General features: G+C 40.8%; 1 protein-coding gene across 1 annotated transcript in view; it reads right to left on the bottom strand.

Annotated features, from left to right (window-relative positions):
- The window catches only part of grm7 (glutamate metabotropic receptor 7), a gene marked incomplete at both ends in the record, with an annotated part of 692,585 nt that extends 692,305 nt beyond the window's left edge, over positions 1-280 (bottom strand). Inside the window, one exon of the mRNA XM_084317718.1 lies at positions 169-280. Coding sequence (XP_084173844.1) covers positions 169-280 — 112 coding nt within the window. The remainder of the gene's footprint in view (positions 1-168) is intronic.
- Positions 281-20,704: the final 20,424 nt, after the last annotated feature.

Below are 20,704 nucleotides of genomic sequence, written 5' to 3'. Positions count from 1 at the left end.
TAGATAGATAGATAGATAGATAGATAGATAGATAGATAGATAGATAGATAGATAGATAGATAGATAGATAGATAGATAGATAGATAGATAGATAGATAGATAGATAGATAGATGGATGGATGGACAGAGGGACTGACTCACTGATTGATACCCAGCTTCTGGACTCACCTGCTTCTCTGGAGAGCTGCATGAAAGCATCCACTCCCTTCTCTCCATAACTGCCCTCGGAGGCCACAGTGGAGACGTAGTTCCAGCCCATTGCCTTGACGATGTCCACCATGGCCTGGGCCTGGAAGCTGTCTGGAGGGACCACTCTGGAGAAGAAGTCATACCGCCGATCATCACTCAGCTCTGGGGCTGTGGACGCGTAACTGACCTGAGGGATCTGGAGGACGGGAAGAGAGGGGGGGAGAGAGAGGGGGGGAGAGAGAGAGAGAGAGAGAGAGAGAGAGAGAGAGAGAGAGAGAGAGAGAGAGAGAGAGATGAGTTAACATGGAGGAAAGTATTTGACAAGGACACATAAAGGTGGCTTTAAGGACTGGTCTGTGTGGTGTTTAGTTCTGGGTGTCAGCACAACAAACATGATAAAAGAGTAACATTGCATATCAACTGTGATACTGGCCGAATGGAAAGAACACAATGAACGAAAGGCTGAGCCCTCTCTCTCTCCCTCCCCTAGACTCAAGTACTTTCTCAGCACAGTCATGCGGTTCCGCATACTAGCTCCAGTTAGCGGGCATACACCAATACAAAGTCAATGGGATCCAGCTCTATTCAAATCTACTTTGTGTGTAAGTAAATGTCAGTTGTCCGCTGTCAGCCTGTATAGACAGGAGCTTTGCATTGGTTTGTGGCTAACTAGCCGGAGCTAGTATGAGGAACAGTTGTGAATTGACCCATATCAAGCCCCGCCCTCTATGATTGATCCTCCAATCACAAACGGACAAATGGGAAGCAATCGACAACATCATTAGCAAGTAGCAAATAGGGCTAGAGTTCCAAAAATCTGAACGACCCATTCATTCATGTAGATTTGTTTGGTGTCTCAGCTGTCGTCAAGATACCTGGTTGGTGGTAAAAGTGACCAGATGGTGATGTACACAGCTCAAGTTCTGATATGGAATAAAGGAAGTACCCAAATGGACTGCGAAGAAGGAAGAGCAAACATTACCTTGAAGCAGGTTTTAACGTTCTACATTCATAGATGTCCCAAGGATACCAGGATGATAATTGTATACAGATGGCTACACACAAGACACATTTTGGTATCAAATAAAAAAGGAGAAAACCAAATGGAGTGTGAGGGAAGATGACTATATGGACTATATGGACTATAGGGACTATAAGAACTAGATTCTGAATATGTCAGGGAACAGATGTCTTGTGGAATTCGGTAATATTTTTACCTGGTGAATGTGTTTGCTTAACTCAATCTCCGCCAACCACGTATATATACGCGTTTGCTCGCCATGCGTTGAACGCCAATCACGTATATATACGTTATTAGATCGTTTGATATTTTTCCTTTGATCCCCGCGCTACAGACTCGCCCGAAGCGATCTGAATCACTTTGGCACAGCCACATACGCTTGAACTGCAATGTTGATCGAATATCACCAGATGGCAGTATCGTCTACTATTTGAACTCTGATAGGAAGGCAGCATTATTGTCAATGAATGCATCGAGGCATCAAGACTGGCTCTGTGGGGGAGCTCTCCCAAAGCAATCGCAAAAGCAGATCCACTCGCCTCAAAACCTAGTGTCCAGTAAACTACGTGTAATTACATATACACTTGTAATCGCGATCGCCGATGGGATCATTGGAATTATTCTTTTTGGAGTACCTTCTGGCTAAGGTAAGAACCCCCTACGTCTATTTTACCGAACGTGGAACATGTTTATGTAACGAGCACAGTGGCTTGCTGTACTGGTCATAAACAAGGCTCTTTTTCTAACAATCGGATTTTCGGGGTAAGACTACGCCCCCCCCCCCCCCCCCCCCCCCTCTCCACTCGTCAGAAGGCTTCTTGTTCTTCTTGTTCTTTCTTGAGCACTTGGGCATTGTAAAACTGCATTAGGGATCTTTGTGTTCTGCCAATATTTTTTTTAGCTAAGGTTGACAACACCTTGCAGTTTGTTCTTGTCTCTTTGACAGAGGGATGTGAACCAGCATACAAATGAAAAGGTTCAAATACTCTCAATAAAGGAAGAATAAAACATTGTCAGAATTCTCTGGTCGACTCCAGAGGAGTCTAGTTTAGTTTGCGAAGACAGTACAGACACTGATGAGCCTTTTTTATAAAAGGAAAGCATGCAATTGGTCCACTGATTTTTATATTTTTACATTTTTATATTTGTCTAGTCTAGTGTGTTCATTAGATGGGTGAAATCCTCTTTCAGTGCCTTTGTGCCTGTTTTCTTAGGCAGTTAGCCTCTGGTATGTGTGCCATTAGCCACGCTTCTAGGCCTCTTTTCTTTTGGAAACAATGGAATTTTGTTTTAATAAATTTTTTATAATTTTTTTTGCATTAGACTACGAGGTTGGCAGGCAGTCAACTATGGTTCCTTTCGATCGATTAGTCGACTATTCGACTAATAGGGATCAGCCCTAATATGTACATGTTATATACCTTTGATTTGGGAGTATTTGGGGGTTCAGGGAATCAACCAGAACGATTCGGGCTTATTGTACATAGCGTCCTATCTCGCGATCTATGGAAAAATGGAAATGGGCGATGTTCAGCATGTAATAAACTACAAACTACAGTGTGTAGAAACGAACGCCTTTTTACATGCTGTACTGCAAATAGTGTCTGTCAAATTAGCCATACCATTTTCCCCATAGCTATAATATAGAATAAAATAGCTCCGCAAAGATCATGAATTATCGCGAAAACAGTCACGAAAAGCCGGCCTACTGACCACAGGATGCATGGCCAGCATGGCCAGCATGGCAGAGAATGAGTTAATGTCAAATTGGGAACTTCCTGCAAAGCCGGCACTAATCTAGAAGTAAACTTAAACAAAATTATGAAATGATATAATAATAAGCAATAATACACAGGAAGCTGTATATACATATATATATAATCTGTAGGGATGTAAAAAAAAATCATTAGCTTAAAACATTTAACTGATACTGCTGCTTATGACCGCAAGTGGGCGTTTATTTATAAAAAAAAATTAATACATAAGTAGCTTACTGACTAAAATGCATTTTCAAACTTTATTTAACTTTAACTTTATCTTGTAAAGTATTGTAAGTAAAAATGTTAAGGAAAATGCTGTATCTGTCTCATTTATGTGCATATGGGAGATGTTATAATGCAGATTCTGTAAATCCTGTAAGTTTTCAGGAGTTTCTTGATGTAGGGGAGCCCCAGTGTTTCCTATTTTTTTTATCCACTTTTTCTCCCATCCCAATTCCACTGTGCCAATTCTCCCTTCCCCTGTCTTGAACGTTGCTCGCATATGCCCCCCACTGGCCAGTTGTAGGGAGTATAGAAGCCTTGCATCACGTGTCCCCTCCGATACACGAGGAGGCAGCCTGTCACATCTGTTCACCTGCCAGCGAGGACTCTCATTGGCGAGGTGTAACGTGTGGGAGGCTCACACTACCCCCGCCATTTCCTGTCTCTGCTGTGCAGGCGTCCCCAACCGACCTGTAGGAGTCGCTGTCCACAACGTCCAGATTACCACCCATCGACTTCCACCCGCTAACTCTGTCAATTGAGTTAGTATGACGGATGGCCCAAGCCGGAGGCAACGCCGACAGCCGGAGTCGAACCCGGTGTCTCTTGCGTTGGTGACGAGTGCAATGTCCGCTGCGCCACCCAGCCACCAGTGTTTCCTATTTATTATAATTTTCTGTCATTGCTGGGGTCAACTTGAGATGTGTAATTTGAATTTGTGAGAAAAAAATATATAATTTTTTTTCACGGATCTAGCCTATTTTCCTCTTAAAGTGCACCAGATTGATGCATTTAAATGTTAAATGCATGCCCACCTTAAAGGAAAACTCCAACATTTTGGGAAATTAGCTTATTTAACATCTTCCCTGGAGTTAGACAAGAAGATACATAGCTGTTTTTTCTATCTGCATGCATTAGGCTTAGGGAACGCCCACACCGTTAGCGTAGCTTAGTTTCATCACTGGAAGTGGGTCAGACTTTACCCTGAAGTTCCCTACAGTCCCCTACAGTCACGAAATACACTCCAAATACAACTCCAAAACGTTCCTGTAAACATGTTGTGACCTGTGTATTTACCACGTGGAGAAATAAAAAATAATTGAATTCGACATTTACGTTTTCTAAGCAAATATACTCGGAACAATTGTTTGCCTAACCACTCCTCTCGGGGCGCAGTGATTTCACGCAACGCAGTGCTACGTTTTTTTTCTTCTTTTTGATCTTTTTCCTTCTCCTTTTTCCTCCGATTTTTCTCCCATCCCAATGTTAGTCGTTATGCCAATCCCCTTCCTGGTCGCTGCGCACTTACCCCCCACAGTCGGTCTGGGAGAGTGGAGGCTACCACGTGCTTCCTCCGACAGACGTCCAGCCAATCAACCGCTTCTTTTCACCTGGCAGCGCGGATTCTCACTGAGAGGGCATAGCGTGTGGAAGGATCACACTATCCCACTTAGATCCTATCCGCGCTTAGCAGGCGCCCCGACCGAACTGTAGGAGTCGTTGTTTACAACGACCCGGACCCACCCCGCCAGCTTCTCCCACCCTCTAATACTGCCAATTGTATTAGTGTGAACGGCCAGCCAAGCTGGTGACAACCCCGGAGCTGTGAGCTGGATTCGAACAGGCGAATCCAGCCGCTCCGGGGTTGGTGACGAACACAATCTCGGTTATGCCACCCGACCGCCCCGCAGTGCTACTTTCTAACGCTAACGCCAGTGTTTGTTTACATTTTCATTTCATTCAAAGGATCCGAAACGATTGAAGTTTATGGATACCATGACTGTGGTAAGTTTTAATTTATGTTTTTAGATGGAAGCCTGTATTCCATCTGTCCAGCGTTACCGAATATTGTGAGATTGATGAATAGGACATACCGTTGCTGGACTATCGATCTAGTTAGCCCCTTTCCTGACTGCGATGCACGGCTACAGGGTTTGGGCGAGTGAATCCACACTTGTGGTATTATTATAACTAATTTATTGTGTAACGCTAGCCCCTTAAAACTTACCACAGTCATGGTATTCTAGGGTATTTTATATCGATTTCAGTGAACTTGGCATAGAAAAATAGTTCCTAAAGATGTCTCGAGCACAGAAAGACTCAGAAGAAGCTTCTATCCCCAGGCCATCAGGCTGCTCAACGAACAATAAACACTATGCAACAACCATCAAAGGCACACAGCACACACATCCACACGCACACACTCACTTTAAACAAACAACACACTGCAGCACCCACTCTCCACACTTTAGATCACCTAAACACACTTTATATTTATTGGTAAAGTATTTGCACTACAACTCGTACACCTTACTGTAAATTGTACCTAAATTGTACCTCATCCCATTTCTGCTTTGCACTATATAGTATTGTATATTAGTACATTGCATAGTATATTGTATATTGTATGGTAACTCAGTTACTTCTATTCTGCATCGAACATTGTACATATGTCTATACTGAACACTGTGACCTCTATTTTTACTTCTTTTTACATGCTACTTTATTTTATTTCATACTTATCTTGTCTAGCACAGTCTCTGGAGCGTAAAACAGTAAGAAGCATTTTGTATACAATTATTCTGTACTTCTGTATGACAACTGTTAAAGAAACTTGAAACTTGAACTATGAAATTTCAAATGGAGTAGGCTATCAACAAGCTTGGCAACGCAAACTAATGACATATTAGTCTAATGCAAGCGAAAGTCGGATAAAGTCATCAGCACCTTGGGGGATCAGCACCTTGAACAGTTCCTCTTTATCTATCCACTCGTTTATGGCATGCGCTGGACAAAAGTATACATTCACACTAATAAAACAAATAGTCTGTTGGCTGAGCAGCCTGGCATTCGTCTGACATCATGTCTGGAATCAACCAGGAAATAGCTAACGGCTAACAGTTGTTTTAATTGTCGAAAATCTATAATAATCACAAGATCTATCTGGAATATTCTGGGTTTATCGCTCAAATGCCCTGGGTCTCTTAGATCATTCTGGAATGTAAAATAGTCTAGGCACTAGTATATTCTACAACCTTCTAGAATATAAGGCACCATGACAACGAAGCATACAACTCTAACAATAACATTCGGTGTGTATACACATAGCAGATAATAAATTAAATGAAGTGCAATCAGTCCTTAATAATACTTTAAAATTAACCACACATAAACGTATGAGCACAGCAAGGTTATTCTAACAATTTAAGTAATCACTCCATTAAAGGCACATTGAAGCGCTAAAAGGCGCTGCTTTTCTATCTTATCTAATCAGTTAAATCGGTTCTAGTGGCTTCTCCACGTTGATAATTATTTATCTCTTATTCCTTATCTATATCTTTCCATTGATTTTTATTTTATTTAATTTTTTCTTCTCATTACTCTATATTTTTTAAATATATTTTAACTTACATTGTTCTTTTCCAATGTTCTTCACATTAAGGTGTCAATATTACTCTATATTTTTTAAATATATTTTAACTTACATTATTCTTTTCCAATGTTCTTCACATTAAGGTGTCAATATTGCTCTACAATCTTTTCCTTTTTTTCCCCCACACGTTAGTGGAGGGTTCAAAGGAATATGTCGATAAAGGTTTATTCTCTTTTTTTATTTTATTTTTTATTTTTATCTTTATGTTATTTATCACAATACTTCATTACAGTAAGGGAAGGTGCAAGACCAAAAGCGACATTCTATTGCAATAGAATGGAAATGTTAGATCCTATGGCAATTAGCATAGGAAAATTAGGATTACAATGCTCAGTTTGGGCAATCCGGTGGACCATGGGAGAAAGTCAATCGCGGAGGATGTGTTCTTGGAACACAGGCATGTTCGACTTTCTGGGTGAGGGGAAAATAGGGGATTTTTATTTGTATATATATATATGTTTTTAAGCTCAGCTCTCAACGGGACCTCATTAATTGGATGTGCATCTATTGTAGCTTCATACTCCAGAAACATTACCAAAAACTACACGAAAACATGCATAGACTATGGCTAGTTTGAATATAATGGTATGGAACACCGGTGGGATAAACAAACAACACAAGCGCAAAAGCGTGCTTACACTGATGAAAAAAGAACATGTGGACGTGGCTCTATTAAGCGAAACGCACATTTTAGAGGGAGACATAAATACGTTAGCGGATAACATATACCATAATATTAGTCACTCTTCTTTTGCTACGAGAACTAGAGGGGTAGCCATAGTCGTCAGACGCAAATTAAATATCGAATTGAAAGGGGTATGGTCGGATGCTGAGGGGCGCATAACTATAGCTAGGATTATACACAATAACAGGAAAATTGCATTGGCAGCGGTATATGCCCCGAATTTGTACGAAGTGGGTTTCTTCACTTCACTAACAGGAGAAATGTTAAACCATCCCGAGTACTCATATATAATAGGTGCGGATTTTAATGCCATTTGGAACCCAAGGATGGACAAAACTTACCTTTCCTTCTCCAGCGAACAAAAGAATTCATCTAAAGCATTAAAAGATTGGTCGAAATCAACAGGAGTAACTGATTTATGGCGTTCACTTAACCCCATGACCCGCAAGTACTCCTGTCGTTCGGCGAGACACAACACACTATCCAGAATTGATTACGTCTTTGCATCCCCGAGAATATTTGATAAATATGAAGTGGAAATGACACCCAATGCGCTATCAGATCACTGCTACTTAATCCTGAAAGCAACATTTGGTACACTATCTACCCGGGCCCCAAGATGGCGTTTTAATTCGATGCTGCTTAACAACAAGGAATTCATTACACAAATTAAAGAAGCTCTCACAGTATTCCTACAAGATAATGCTAACTCGGTGCAAGATCCCAGAATATTATGGATGTCGGTAAAGAATATGATCAAGGATTTCTCGGATAGATTTACCTCCATATTGCGCAAAAATCAAAACACAAAACTGTCTGAAATGGAAACGCTTTACTCAACGCTTTTTAATTCTTTAAAATACAACAACTCTACTAGACTAGATAACCAAGTTAACATTCTAAAGACAGAGATCAAAGCAATGTACAGACAAAAATCGGAATTGCAAATACGCAGCACTAGACAACAGCAGTACTTCCAAGGTTCTAAACCTAGTCACCTATTAGCCATGCGACTAAGAATTAATGCAAAATTTGCAGATATAACTGCCATTAGGAAACAACAAGCTCTAGTAACAGAACCCAAAATAATAAACGATACATTCAAAGAATTCTACTCCGATTTATATAACTCAGAAACGACCTTTGATCAAGACAAATTAGACACATATCTTAATCAAATTACTCTCCCTAAACTTACGGATGAAGACGCTAAACAGTTAGAAGTACCGATCACATTAGAAGAACTCAAGAAGGCCATATCCGGAATGAAAAACGGCAAAGCTCCGGGAATTGACGGTATCCCATCAGAAATGTACATTTCTTGCTGGGACATATTTGGACCCTTATTACTAAATATGATCTTATACTCAGTCAAAGAGGGAAGCTTCATTGAACACCAAAATACCGCACTCATTTCAGTTCTTCACAAAAAAGACAAAGACCCCACTGAGTGCGGTAGTTACCGTCCTTTAAGCCTCCTCGGAACCGATGTCAAACTGTACTCTAAGATATTAGCCATCAGATTGCAAAAGCATATGACGTCTTTAGTTCATCCGGACCAAACAGGCTTCATAAAAGGTCGCCTGATCAATGATAACATAAGGCGAATACTGCACGTACTAGATACAGACAAAGAGGACATCACACCTAAGGCGATACTATCCCTGGATGCTATGAAAGCATTTGACAGGTTGGAATGGTCGTTTCTATGGGCAGTATTGGAAAGGATGGGTTTAGGAAAAGGTTTCATTGATATGATTAAAGTACTATACAAGGACCCATCGGCCAGGATTACAACAGGCACATTCATCTCCGATATCTTTCCGGTATCACGCTCAGCCAGACAAGGTTGCCCTCTTAGTCCCGGACTATTCGATCTATCATTAGAACCTTTAGCACAATTTATAAGACAATCCCAACACATAGAACCAATAGTAATCAAGGGCACACATCATAAAATTAGTTTATATGCGGACAACGTAATATTATTCATGCAAAACCCCAACAACACATTGCCGCTTATACTCAAGTTGATAGAGAACTTTGGTGATTTATCGGGATTTAAAATAAATTGGCCTAAGTCGGCTTTTCTTCCTCTTAACACCAGTGCAAAAAAAGAGACAACCCTCCCAGGTGCGATACCCATGGTCAAACATTTCAGATGCTTGGGTGTGGAAATATTTCCCACCATAAGACAAACGGTGAAGCACAATTACACAAAAATACAGAACAAAATCAAAGACGACCTGGACAGGTGGGCAAAACTTAAAAACTCAGTACAGGCAAGGGTATCAATAGTTAAGATGGATGTATTACCAAGAATCAATTTCTTCAGCTCAATGCTTCCGTTACCTCCTCCAGAGGGCTACTGGAAAAGATTACAAACCTCCACATACAAATTTATTTGGAATAACAAACCACCTCGCATAAAAAGATCCACCGCACAGAGAAATAAAGCAGACGGTGGCATGGCAGTCCCAAATTTTTTACAATATTTTAATGCCTTCACATTAAGACCATTGAAGAAGATATGGTTTGACCCCAAGGCTTTGGTATCTTGGAGAAAATTAGAAGAAAACATAGTAGCCCCACAGAGATTGAAAGACATAGCATACACTAAACTTTCAATCAAGCATTGTGAGCGAGAATTTGGCCCAATAATTACTCATGCAATCAGGACATGGCGGGAAACACAAAGGAAATTTCCTAACCCTCAAGTATGGCATAATCACACTCCCATATTCAATAACAATGCTCTCTTAATGGGAAAACGACCTATAAGATTCCCTATATGGGAAGAGAGAGGCATACACTCATTAGGGGATATTTTTAATAACAAGGGCCTCTGTAGTTATGTCGAAATATGCATAAAGTTTAACCTCACCGAGTCCACATGGCTTTTTTACATACAGTTACGACTTTGTATGAGATCTCACGGTGTTCCATTACACATACCAATTGAACACCACAGATACCACAAATTTTTCTATGAAAGAGATACATTGGGAGGTTTTGTATCAGGTTTTTATTATCAATTACTAACGTCCTCGTATGAAACCCTTCAACTAGACAATGTCTGGAGGAGGGATATACCAGACCTGGAAAATGACTTTGATTGGCAAGGAACCTGGGCAAATGTCCGACTTACATCAAGGAACCCGGATCATCAACAAATCAATCTGAACTATATTCACAGGACATACTTGACTCCTATAAGGCTGTGCAAAATGGGGCTTATACAAGACTCCAAATGCTCCCAATGTACAAATGGGGACGAAGGAACATTTATGCACATGTATTGGGACTGCCCACCAGTTAAGGCATTCTGGAAAGATGTGTCCCAACAATTATCAATACTCGTATTTTGGAATATACCTGTACACCCCGCGGTATTGCTATTGAATGATGTTTTTGAGTTTGCAGTGAATCCACAACTAAAAAGATTGGTTTTATCGGGTATCACAGTAGCTAAAAAACTGATCGCATCACGTTGGTTTCAACCGGAAAAAATGTGCCGGAAAGTGTGGTTTCTTACATATCTCGATGTGATATATCAAGAAATATCTACAGCAAGAATTCTGGGGCTCAATGAATCCAAAATGTCAATGTGGTTAGAAGTGGTGGAGAGAATTAAAGCTAGCCTATAATGGTGGTGTCTGGTTAGGAGTGAGGGATAATGGAGGTACTATCCAAGAGGGGGTCCGGGAGGGGGGGGTTTGAGCTGGAGCATATGTGTGTAGGGTTTTAGAAAATAGGTATTAGGGGTATATTATATACTAACATTTATATAATTGTAACTTCGCTGGATATACACTGTATACGGTTAAAATGTTATTATTGACTATTTTTGTTTTATCCTGTTTCTGTACTTGCATATATTTTAACCACCTTTACTGAAAGTTTCATTATACATTGTGTGTTGAGTACTGACTTTTAATAAGTTTTGTTTTGCAATAAAAAAAAAAAAAAAAAAAATAATAATAATAATCACAAGATACATTCAGTGGTGGATCTAACTAAATGGATTTATGGAGACACATTTATGGAAAGTTCAAGAAGGGTTAGAATGACACGTGTAAATCTCTCAACATCTGTGTTATGATGATATTATGATTTGAAAATGTAACTATAGTGGGGCGGCTGAGTGGCGCAGTGGGCAAGGCACTCGCCACTAACACAGGAGATGCTGGTATTGAGCCCAGCTCTCAGCGTTGCTAACGGCTTGGCCGGCCGTCATACTAACACAATTGGCAGTGTTAGAGGGTGGGAAAGCCGGTGGGTTGGGATTGGACGTTGTGGACAGCGACTCCTACAGGTCGGTTGGGTGACGCCGGTGCGGCGGAAACAGGGAGTATCGGGGGCAGCGTGAGCCTCCCACGCGTTACTCCTCGCCACTGAGAGTTCGAGCTGCTGCGGTGAAAAGATGCGACAGGCTGCCTCCTCGTGTACCGGAGGGGACACGTGATGCAAGGCTTCTAGCCGACCAGTGGGAGGCATAGTCTAGCAATGTTCAAGACAGGGGAGGGAAGAATTGGAAATACGAAATTGGGATAAAAAGTGGATACAAAAAAATTTAACTATAGTGCTATCACAACCGCCTATGGTCCTGGCGCCCTCTAAGAGTTAATGGGTACATTAAATCAATCGTAACCTGTCCACAGAGTAGTCATGTTGACACAGTTTCTGTTTGATGAATGGCAGTTGAAACTTTCTACAACAATCTAAAGCCAGCGCAGTGGTATATTCATGGTGATTTAACCGTGAGTGTATCATGAATATCACTGTTTAGAATGCTCTCGGCCAATCACAATGCCTGGTCGGACCTACCTGTTGTATAATATGAAATAATTAAGTTTATAAATATGGACGTTATCTCTGAAAAGATTATAGTAAACTCCCCCTATATGCTTGAACATTTGTTTGAATTTTTTTTACACAGCAACATCAAAGGTGATTATGGTAATTACTCAAATTATGAGTGAGGTCAGGGATTATTTGAATGTGTCCAGACTGGTGTGGTCTGTTGGCCAACTAACGTTAGATTCCATCACCTATCCAAGCTGAACATGCCTCAAGCAGCTTCCTCCAATTAGCCTTTTGACTTGTGACTATATTGTGACAGGCCCATTCAGATTCTGCCTACGTATGCAAAATAAATTATAATAAATACAATATAGTTGTGCAAGGTGCACTCCACCCTATATTGAAAGCCCCATCAAACACTGGGAAAGCGGTAGGCCTATAATTGGTGGTTATGAGCATGGTTGTGTCAGTGTGTTATATTTCAGAGGTGTACAGCATGTTATTGACTTCAGTAAGGCTGGTGTAGACAGTGGAGCTAAATCATTGTCCATTCACATGGGAATTTGACACTTAACTGTATACCGCTGTCCGACAAAAACCTTTTCAGGAATTTAAGTAAAGCGGATTATTTGCCCATTGATGCTGATATATTTTTGGTCATTTCCAACATGTCAGCTGGGTCAAAAGGTGATTATTTATTATCATCATAAATTTGTGTATGTAAATCTTTTTTATGTCGGATACACAGGACCAGCTGGCAATTACATGACATAACAGCAATATTCAACACATGAAGTTACAAAAAAGAAACTTAGAGTTTACAGCCTTGCAATTTGCAGTTCACTGCCTTGCTCAATGGCACTTTAGATGCAGTACCAGCCACCAATTATGCCACACCAAAAAGTGCGTAGAGTTCTAGCACCCAGGGTTCTAACCACTACTGCACCATCCAGTGTTGTAGTGGAAACAACCTTAACCAAGATCAAGACAAGAGCATTAAGTCTGAGTCAAGACCAAGACCAGAGCATATCAAGTCTGAGTCTAGACCAGGGGTGGCCAACCAGTCAGACACTAAGAGCGACAAAAATGACTGTGGTACCACAAAGAGCCACACCATATACCAGCGTTTCTCAACTTTTTTTTCAGTCACAGCACCCTTCATGTGTTTATAGGTCTCACCCTCTGGCCTCTGAAGTTGCTAATGTCTTTTTTATTTGGGCCTCACAGGGTTAAAAGTACCCTGTGAGACCCACGGTTGCAAAATTACAAAATCACTTTTAGCCATTTAAAAAAATATTGTTTATTTAAAAAATGTTAAAGGGGAACTATTTTACTATTTCTTTCACTATTTGGGCACTTTTACACAATTCCTGTGAGTCTAGGTTTTTTCAAAAAAAATACGCATTTTTCTACCTCAAGATCTTAAGCCGTTTTGAGGCTGGGCTCCAACCACTGTGTGGCCTGGTGCCAACTGCCACATCAACTGCCACATTATTATGCAGCTGAGAAATCTCTGACATCACAGATATGCACATTTTCAGATGACTCAGTTCAGTGAGGGTGAATATTGTGAGAGGAGAATTGGAAGAATGCGCCAATATGAGAATAAGAGACATATGTCCTATTAATATAAGTCCACATAGCTAAGAAACAATGGTAAACACTGAAAAAGGCCATTTATAAGATAGTTCCCCTAAGCACATGTATAGTCAATTGGTCGTGTTGTTCAGCCTCACAATGCTATTTGATAGTAAATGTGTTTATATGTCCCACCCTCTGGCCTCTGAAGTTGCCAATGTCTTTTTAATTTGGGCCTCACAGGGCTAACCTCTTAAGCCCGAGATATACAGTAAAAGTGTATATTTTCAGCATTACGTTTGTTTACCAATTATTTGAACTGTTATTAGTGAAATATAAGATTATAGAAATCTCAGGGCATTGAGTCGGAAACCGGCGCATATTGACAGGAGGAAGTGGCACATCCAAAAGTGAGTGTAGTCTTTTGAAGGAAGAGACTCAGGCAGTGGAGGCTGCTGACCAAATTTTTAGGTGAAGCACAAATTATTATATTATATATTCAATTATATTTTTTAAACATCCCCAACGCTGCAACACCCCCATTTCTCCCAGGTGTCAGGCTCCTCATTCGCTTCCATTCATTTTGGGGACCATGTTTAAATATCATCCTTCTGAAGTATAAACAAACTATACTGCTGTGACGATTTCAATAAAACAGACCTTTCTGAGTCAATGGTATGCAGTGGCGTTGCGCAATATGTCGGGGCCCCCCCGCAGGGCAGACCATGAATCAAACCAAGCATACCATGGCTCGGCGGCCCGATCAAACCAAGCAGACCATGGCTTGGCGGCCCGATCAAACCAAGCAGACCATGTACAGTATACAGTGGCTAATATACTATCAATACTACTATTGAATATACATACACTATTCATTTCATTTACACTATACATTTCATCAAACCAGCATGTCATGTCTCCTTTAACTGAGTGAAAAGAGGGATAACTACATTGACCAGATTGCCTGGCAATGTTTACTTCCTCCTCCACAGAGGCACTAGATCTGAGCCACAAGCTAGCGGCAAACATTCATTCATTTAGGCAGCACCACTAACACAGTGCACATGCAAATATTATCTGCAGGCTGCATTAGCAGCCAGCAGCCAACGTGATACATTACATTGTGTTTATATGTGACATAGCCAAGTTAACAACGGTCCAATCCCTTAAGTCTCTAAACAATTCGGCTAGCTAACGTTAGCAAAGAACGCTAGCCTAGCCACAAGCTAGCGGCAACATTCATTCATTTACACTAACACAGTGCACATGCAAATATTATCTGCAGGCTGCATTAGCAGCCAGCAGCCAACGTGATACATTACATTGTGTTTATATGTGACATAGCCAAGTTAACAACATTCCAATCCCTTAAGTCTCTAAACAATTCGGCTAGCTAACGTTAGCAAAGAACGCTAGCCTAGCCACAAGCTAGCGGCAACATTCAAGTTCAAGTTCAAGTTCAAGTTCTTTAATAGTTGTCATACAGAAGTACAGAATACTTTCATACAAAATGCTTCTTACTGTTACGCTCCAGAGACTGTGCTAGACAAGATAGTATCAAATAACATAATAACATAATATAGCATGAATTTAGAAGAAGAAAATGAGGTCACAGTGTTCGGTATAGACATATGTACAATGTTCTGAGTTACCATATAATATACAATACACAATACTATGCAGTGTACTAATGTACAGTACTATCTAGTGCAAAGCAGAAATGGGATGAGGTACAATTTTAGGTACAATTTACAGTAAGGTGTACGAGTTGTAGTGCAATCCTTCATCCATAAATATAAAGTGTGGGGAGTGGGTGCTACAGTGTGTTTGTTTAAAGTGGGTGTGTGCTATAAGTGTGTGGAGTGGGTGCTACAGTGTGTTTGTTTAAAGTGAGTGTGTGCGTGTGGATGTGTGTGCTATGTGCGTTTGGTGGTTGTTGTTGTGTAGTGTTCATTCATTGTTCGTTTAGCAGCCTGATGGCCTGGGGATAGAAGCTTCTTCTGAGTCTTTCTGTGCTCGCCTTGAGACTCCTGTATCGCTTGCCTGACCGCAGCAGTTCAAAGAGGCAGTTGTTCGGGTGACTGGAGTCTTTAATGATTCTCTTAGCCTTGCCCTTGCAACGCTTGTAGTAAATGTTCTGGAGGGTGGGGAGCCCCCCTCCAATTGTGCGTTCGGCTGAACGTGTCACTCTTTGTAGTCTGCTTTGGTCTTGTGCAGTGCTATTCCCAAACCAGGAGGTGATGTTGCCGGTCAAGATGCTCTCTATTGTACATGAGTAGAAGTTCTTAAGGATCTTCTGGCTGACTTGGAACTTCCTTAGGCGCCTGAGGAAGTAGAGGCGTTGTCGTGCCTTCTTCACAACACTGTTAATGTGTGTGGTCCATGTCAAGTCCTCGGATATGTAGGCTCCGAGGTACTTAAAGCTGTTGACTCTCTCAACCGGTGCCCCGTCGATGCTGAGGGGGCTGTAGTCCTTGACCCCCGACCTCCTGAAGTCCACAATCATCTCCTTTGTTTTGCTGACGTTCAGGGAGAGGCTGTTTTCCTGGCACCATCCCGCCAGGACCTTGACCTCTTCCAGGTAGGCCCTCTCGTCGTTGGCAGAGATCAGGCCCACCACCACTGTGTCGTCAGCAAATTTGACGATTGTATTGCTACTCCGCTGAGCCACACAGTCGTGTGTGTACAGGGAGTAGAGGAGGGGACTCAGAACACAGCCCTGGGGGGCCCCTATGTTGAGGGTGATGGATGAGGAGGTGCAGTTGCCTGCTCTCACCACCTGGGGTCTGCCAGTCAGGAAGTCCAAGACCCACTGGCAGAGGTCATAGCCCAAGCCCAGGTCCCTGAGCTTGGCTATGAGTATGGAGGGGACTATGGTATTGAATGCCGAGCTGTAGTCGATGAATAGCATTCTCACATAGTTCCCCTGCCTCTTGTCCAGGTGTGATGCTGCTGTGTGCAGCACATGGGATATGGCGTCCTCCGTGGACCTGTTGGGGCGGTATGCAAATTGCAGGGGGTCCATGTTGATGGGGAGGGAGGAGCAGATGTAGCCCTTTACTAGCTTCTCGAAGCACTTCATGGCTATGGAGGTGAGAGCTACAGGGCGGTAGTCGTTGAGGCAAGCAGGCTTGGATTTTTTGGGTACAGGGATAATAGTGGACTTCTTCAGGCAGGTGGGGATGACAGCCTGTTCTAAGGACAGGTTAAATATGTCAGTGAATACTGGGGCCAGTTGGTCGGCACAGACTTTTAGGACGCGGCCGGGGATGCCGTCTGGACCTGCTGCCTTCCTGATATTCACTTTTTTAAAGGTCCGCCTCACCTCATGCTCTGTTACCCTGAACACTGCGCCTCCATCAGCAGCCGACCCCCCCCCCCCCATTGCCGAGGCTTGTGAGCTGGTGTTGTTATTACCAGCATCAAACCTCGCATAGAAGGTATTGAGGTCATTTGCTAAGGAGATGTCACTGTTCAGTTTGAGGGAGGCGCCTTTGTAGTCTGTCATCGTTTTGAGCCCCTGCCACATAGCTCTAGAGTCAGCTTGTTCAAACTGGAGTTCAATTTGATCCCTGTAGCGTCGTTTGGCCTCTGACACAGTCCTCCTTACGTTGTATCGCGCCACCTTGTGGTCATTCATGTTGCCTGCCTCTAGGCCGTCGTTGTATGCTTTGGTGCGCTCTCTCAGAGCTTCACGGACGGATTTGTCTACCCAGGGTTTTTGATTTGGGTAAACTTTCATTTTGGTAGTGGGGATTGTTTCTTTCACCCTAGTACAAACATAGTCCAGCACTGTCTCCGTGTAGGCATTAATGTTATCTGTGTCGCGGAACACATTCCAGTCTGTGTTGTGAAACACTGACCGGATCGTATCCTCTGACGTCACATCCCATTTCTGCACCTCTCGCGAGACTACGGGAGTACTTTTAATTACTTTTCATTCATTTACACTAACACAGTGCACATGCAAATATTATCTGCAGGCTGCATTAGTAGCCAACGTGATACATTACATTGTGTTTATGTGTGACATAGCCAAGTTAACAACATTGTTCTCTAAACAGTTAGCTAACGTTAGCATCCAGGCTAATCAGGCTTTCGTTTTACAAACACTACAACATACTTTTTTCTGATCCAGGTGCATAAGGCCACTTCTTCATGTTGCTCAGTTGCTGGTTTATACTTCGGTCCTAATGTTGGCGCAAAGTTTAATTTAGCCTACTGTGTGTTGTTACAGCTGTACTGTAAACTACTAGCTACAAGTTAGCTTGCCTTCACTGTCCAAGATGGCATGTTCACGTCAACTACAACTACACTAGTCTTCAACTGAGATAAAATATATATATATATATATATATATATATCATCCAGTGCACAACAATAAGTGAACAAGTGAATAAAGATCTTAAAATATGAATGATTATATTAGGCAAATTAATGTTCTTCTTCAGGCAAAATGCACACATGAGATGATGGAACACAACTTTGACTAGAACACTGACGCCAGCCCAGCTGCAGTTCTGCATGTATTTTACCAGGCAGACTCTGATTGGATTTGCAAGGCTGCCAATCATTCAACCTCCGTGTATTGGATGTCAAGGGCTGTCAATCATTAAATCCTCCATTCAATGGCAAGAGTTTAACTGCACAGTCCGTGCTTAGATGAAGTTAATAGCCTATTTCGATTGGCTATTATTTATTATTTATTTAACAATGGGTCAACCTGTGCAGATATTCTGCACGAATAATTACTGCAGTGCATGCCTGCTCAGAGATGTCAATTTTGGCAATTTTTGAAGAAAAAAAAATTCACTGGCATTTTTTTACAGAAGAAAACATTTATAATAAAAAAATTATAATAATAATTAAAAAAGAATATATATATATATGTATATGTAAATTAATAATAATTATGAATTATGAGTGAATTTGTATTTCACGTGTTGTCATAGAGAAACCTCCACTGGACTCAGGGCTTTCAAATTTCGAAAAACTACCCTACCCAGCTCACACCAGCCCCTGTCAATCATCTGACTTCTGGATTTACTTTTTTATTTCTCTTATTTTTTGGGATTATCTCCCACAAACCTGGACGTTATTGCCATAAAACAGAACGCAGTTAGTTTCTCTACCTTTCTGTGAACATCTTGCAAAAAACGGTTTTGCAATATGATAATAATGATAATAATAATAATAATAATAATAATAATAATAATAATAATAATAATAATAATAATAATAATAATAATAATAATAATAATAATAATAATAATAATAATAATAATAATAATAATAATAATAATAATAATAATAATAATAATAATAATAACAACAACAACAATAATAATAATAATAATAATAATAATAATAATAATAATAATAATAATAATAATAATAATAATAATAATAATAATAATAATAATAATAATAATAATAATAATAATAATAATAATAATAATAATAATAATAATAATAATAATAATAATAATAATAGATACAATTTATATAGCGCCTTTCATAGAACCCAAGGTCACTTTACAATCAGGACAAAAAATAGGGCAAGGAAAATAGGGGGGGGGGGGGGGGGATGAGGGAAAGTAGGGGATAATGGACCTAATTTAATCTAAAACTAACTGATGGGGAAAGCCTTGGTGAAGAGGTGTGTTTTTAGAGCAGATTTGAAGGTGTCCAGGGTTGGGGCGTTGCGGATTTCGGGGGTGCAAAGTGATGAAAAGTGGTGGAGAAATTTACATTAAAAAAAAGATGGCAGAATTCAGTACTGTATCTATAGAACCTTCTGTTTAATCATCTTCCCTTTATTCATTTGCTTAGATTTTTCAGGTCTGGTACATTTTTGCATGGTTCATTACAATTTACTCAAGCCAAGTAACAGACACACTATTTCTGACACTGACCCATATATGTCCCTAGATTCAGATACAAAGAACATGCAAATGGACCATTTAAAAAAAATTATGTTTATTCTACGTCCTTATGAAATGAGTGACATAAAAAAAAGTTAAAAAAAAAGAAAATCTTATTTTTTTTATTTTTTTTTTATGGATGGAAGAGCCACACATTGAAGGGCAAAGAGCCGCCACAGGCAAAGGTTGGCCACCCCTGGTCTAGACCAAGACCAGAGTGGATCATGTCTGAGTCAAGACCAGAGCAGATCAAGTCTCAGTCAAGACCAAGACCAGAGCGGATCAAGTCTGAGTCAAGACCAGAGCATATCAAGTCTGAGTCAAGACCAGAGCATATCAAGTCTGAGTCAAGACCAATACCAGAGTGGATCATGTCTGAGCCAAGACCAGAGCATATCAAGTCTGAGTCCAGACCAGAGCATATCAAGTCTGAGTCAAGACCAATACCAGAGTGGATCATGTCTGAGTCAAGACCAGAGCATATCAAGTCTGAGTCAAGACCAAGACCAGAGTATATCAAGACTGAGTCAAGACCAAGACCAGAGCAGATCAAGTCTAAGTCAAATACCAGAGTATATCAAGTCTGAGTCAAAGACCAGAGCATATCAAGTCTGATTCAAATTAAAAGTATGCCTCAGACTAGAATACCTATTCAAATCAAGCAAGTCAGGGATATTCTCTGGTGGCATAACAGAAGTATCCTCTGTAGCTGTGTAATGTAATGTAGGGCTGACCCAGATTAGTCGAATAGTCGACTAATCGATCGAAAGGAGCCTCTTAGTCGAATGGAATTTTTTTTTATTGTAAATTGAGGTAATTGTAAAAAAAAGTTGGTGGAGTTGTTGTGCTGTACATAAGTACAGTAGTGGGAAGCTGCAACAGAATCATCTTTATTGGCAAGTTAACACATTAACTGTAGTGTTACCGCTAAACATGTCATACCTGTTTGTTGTTTGTGGCAACAATGTGACAAGGAGGTGAAGAAGGGAGACAGCCAACAGGAGAACAATTTTGGCCATCCTCATACAGCTCCTACGTAAGTACATAGCATGTATGTGCAGTAACTTAAGTACATATCATGAAAAATGC

This window comes from Notolepis coatsorum (genome assembly GCF_963971535.1).
Source record: "Notolepis coatsorum genome assembly, chromosome: 6".
In the NCBI taxonomy this organism is placed as follows: domain Eukaryota; kingdom Metazoa; phylum Chordata; class Actinopteri; order Aulopiformes; family Paralepididae; genus Notolepis; species Notolepis coatsorum.
This window is presented reverse-complemented; position numbering and strand designations above follow the sequence as displayed.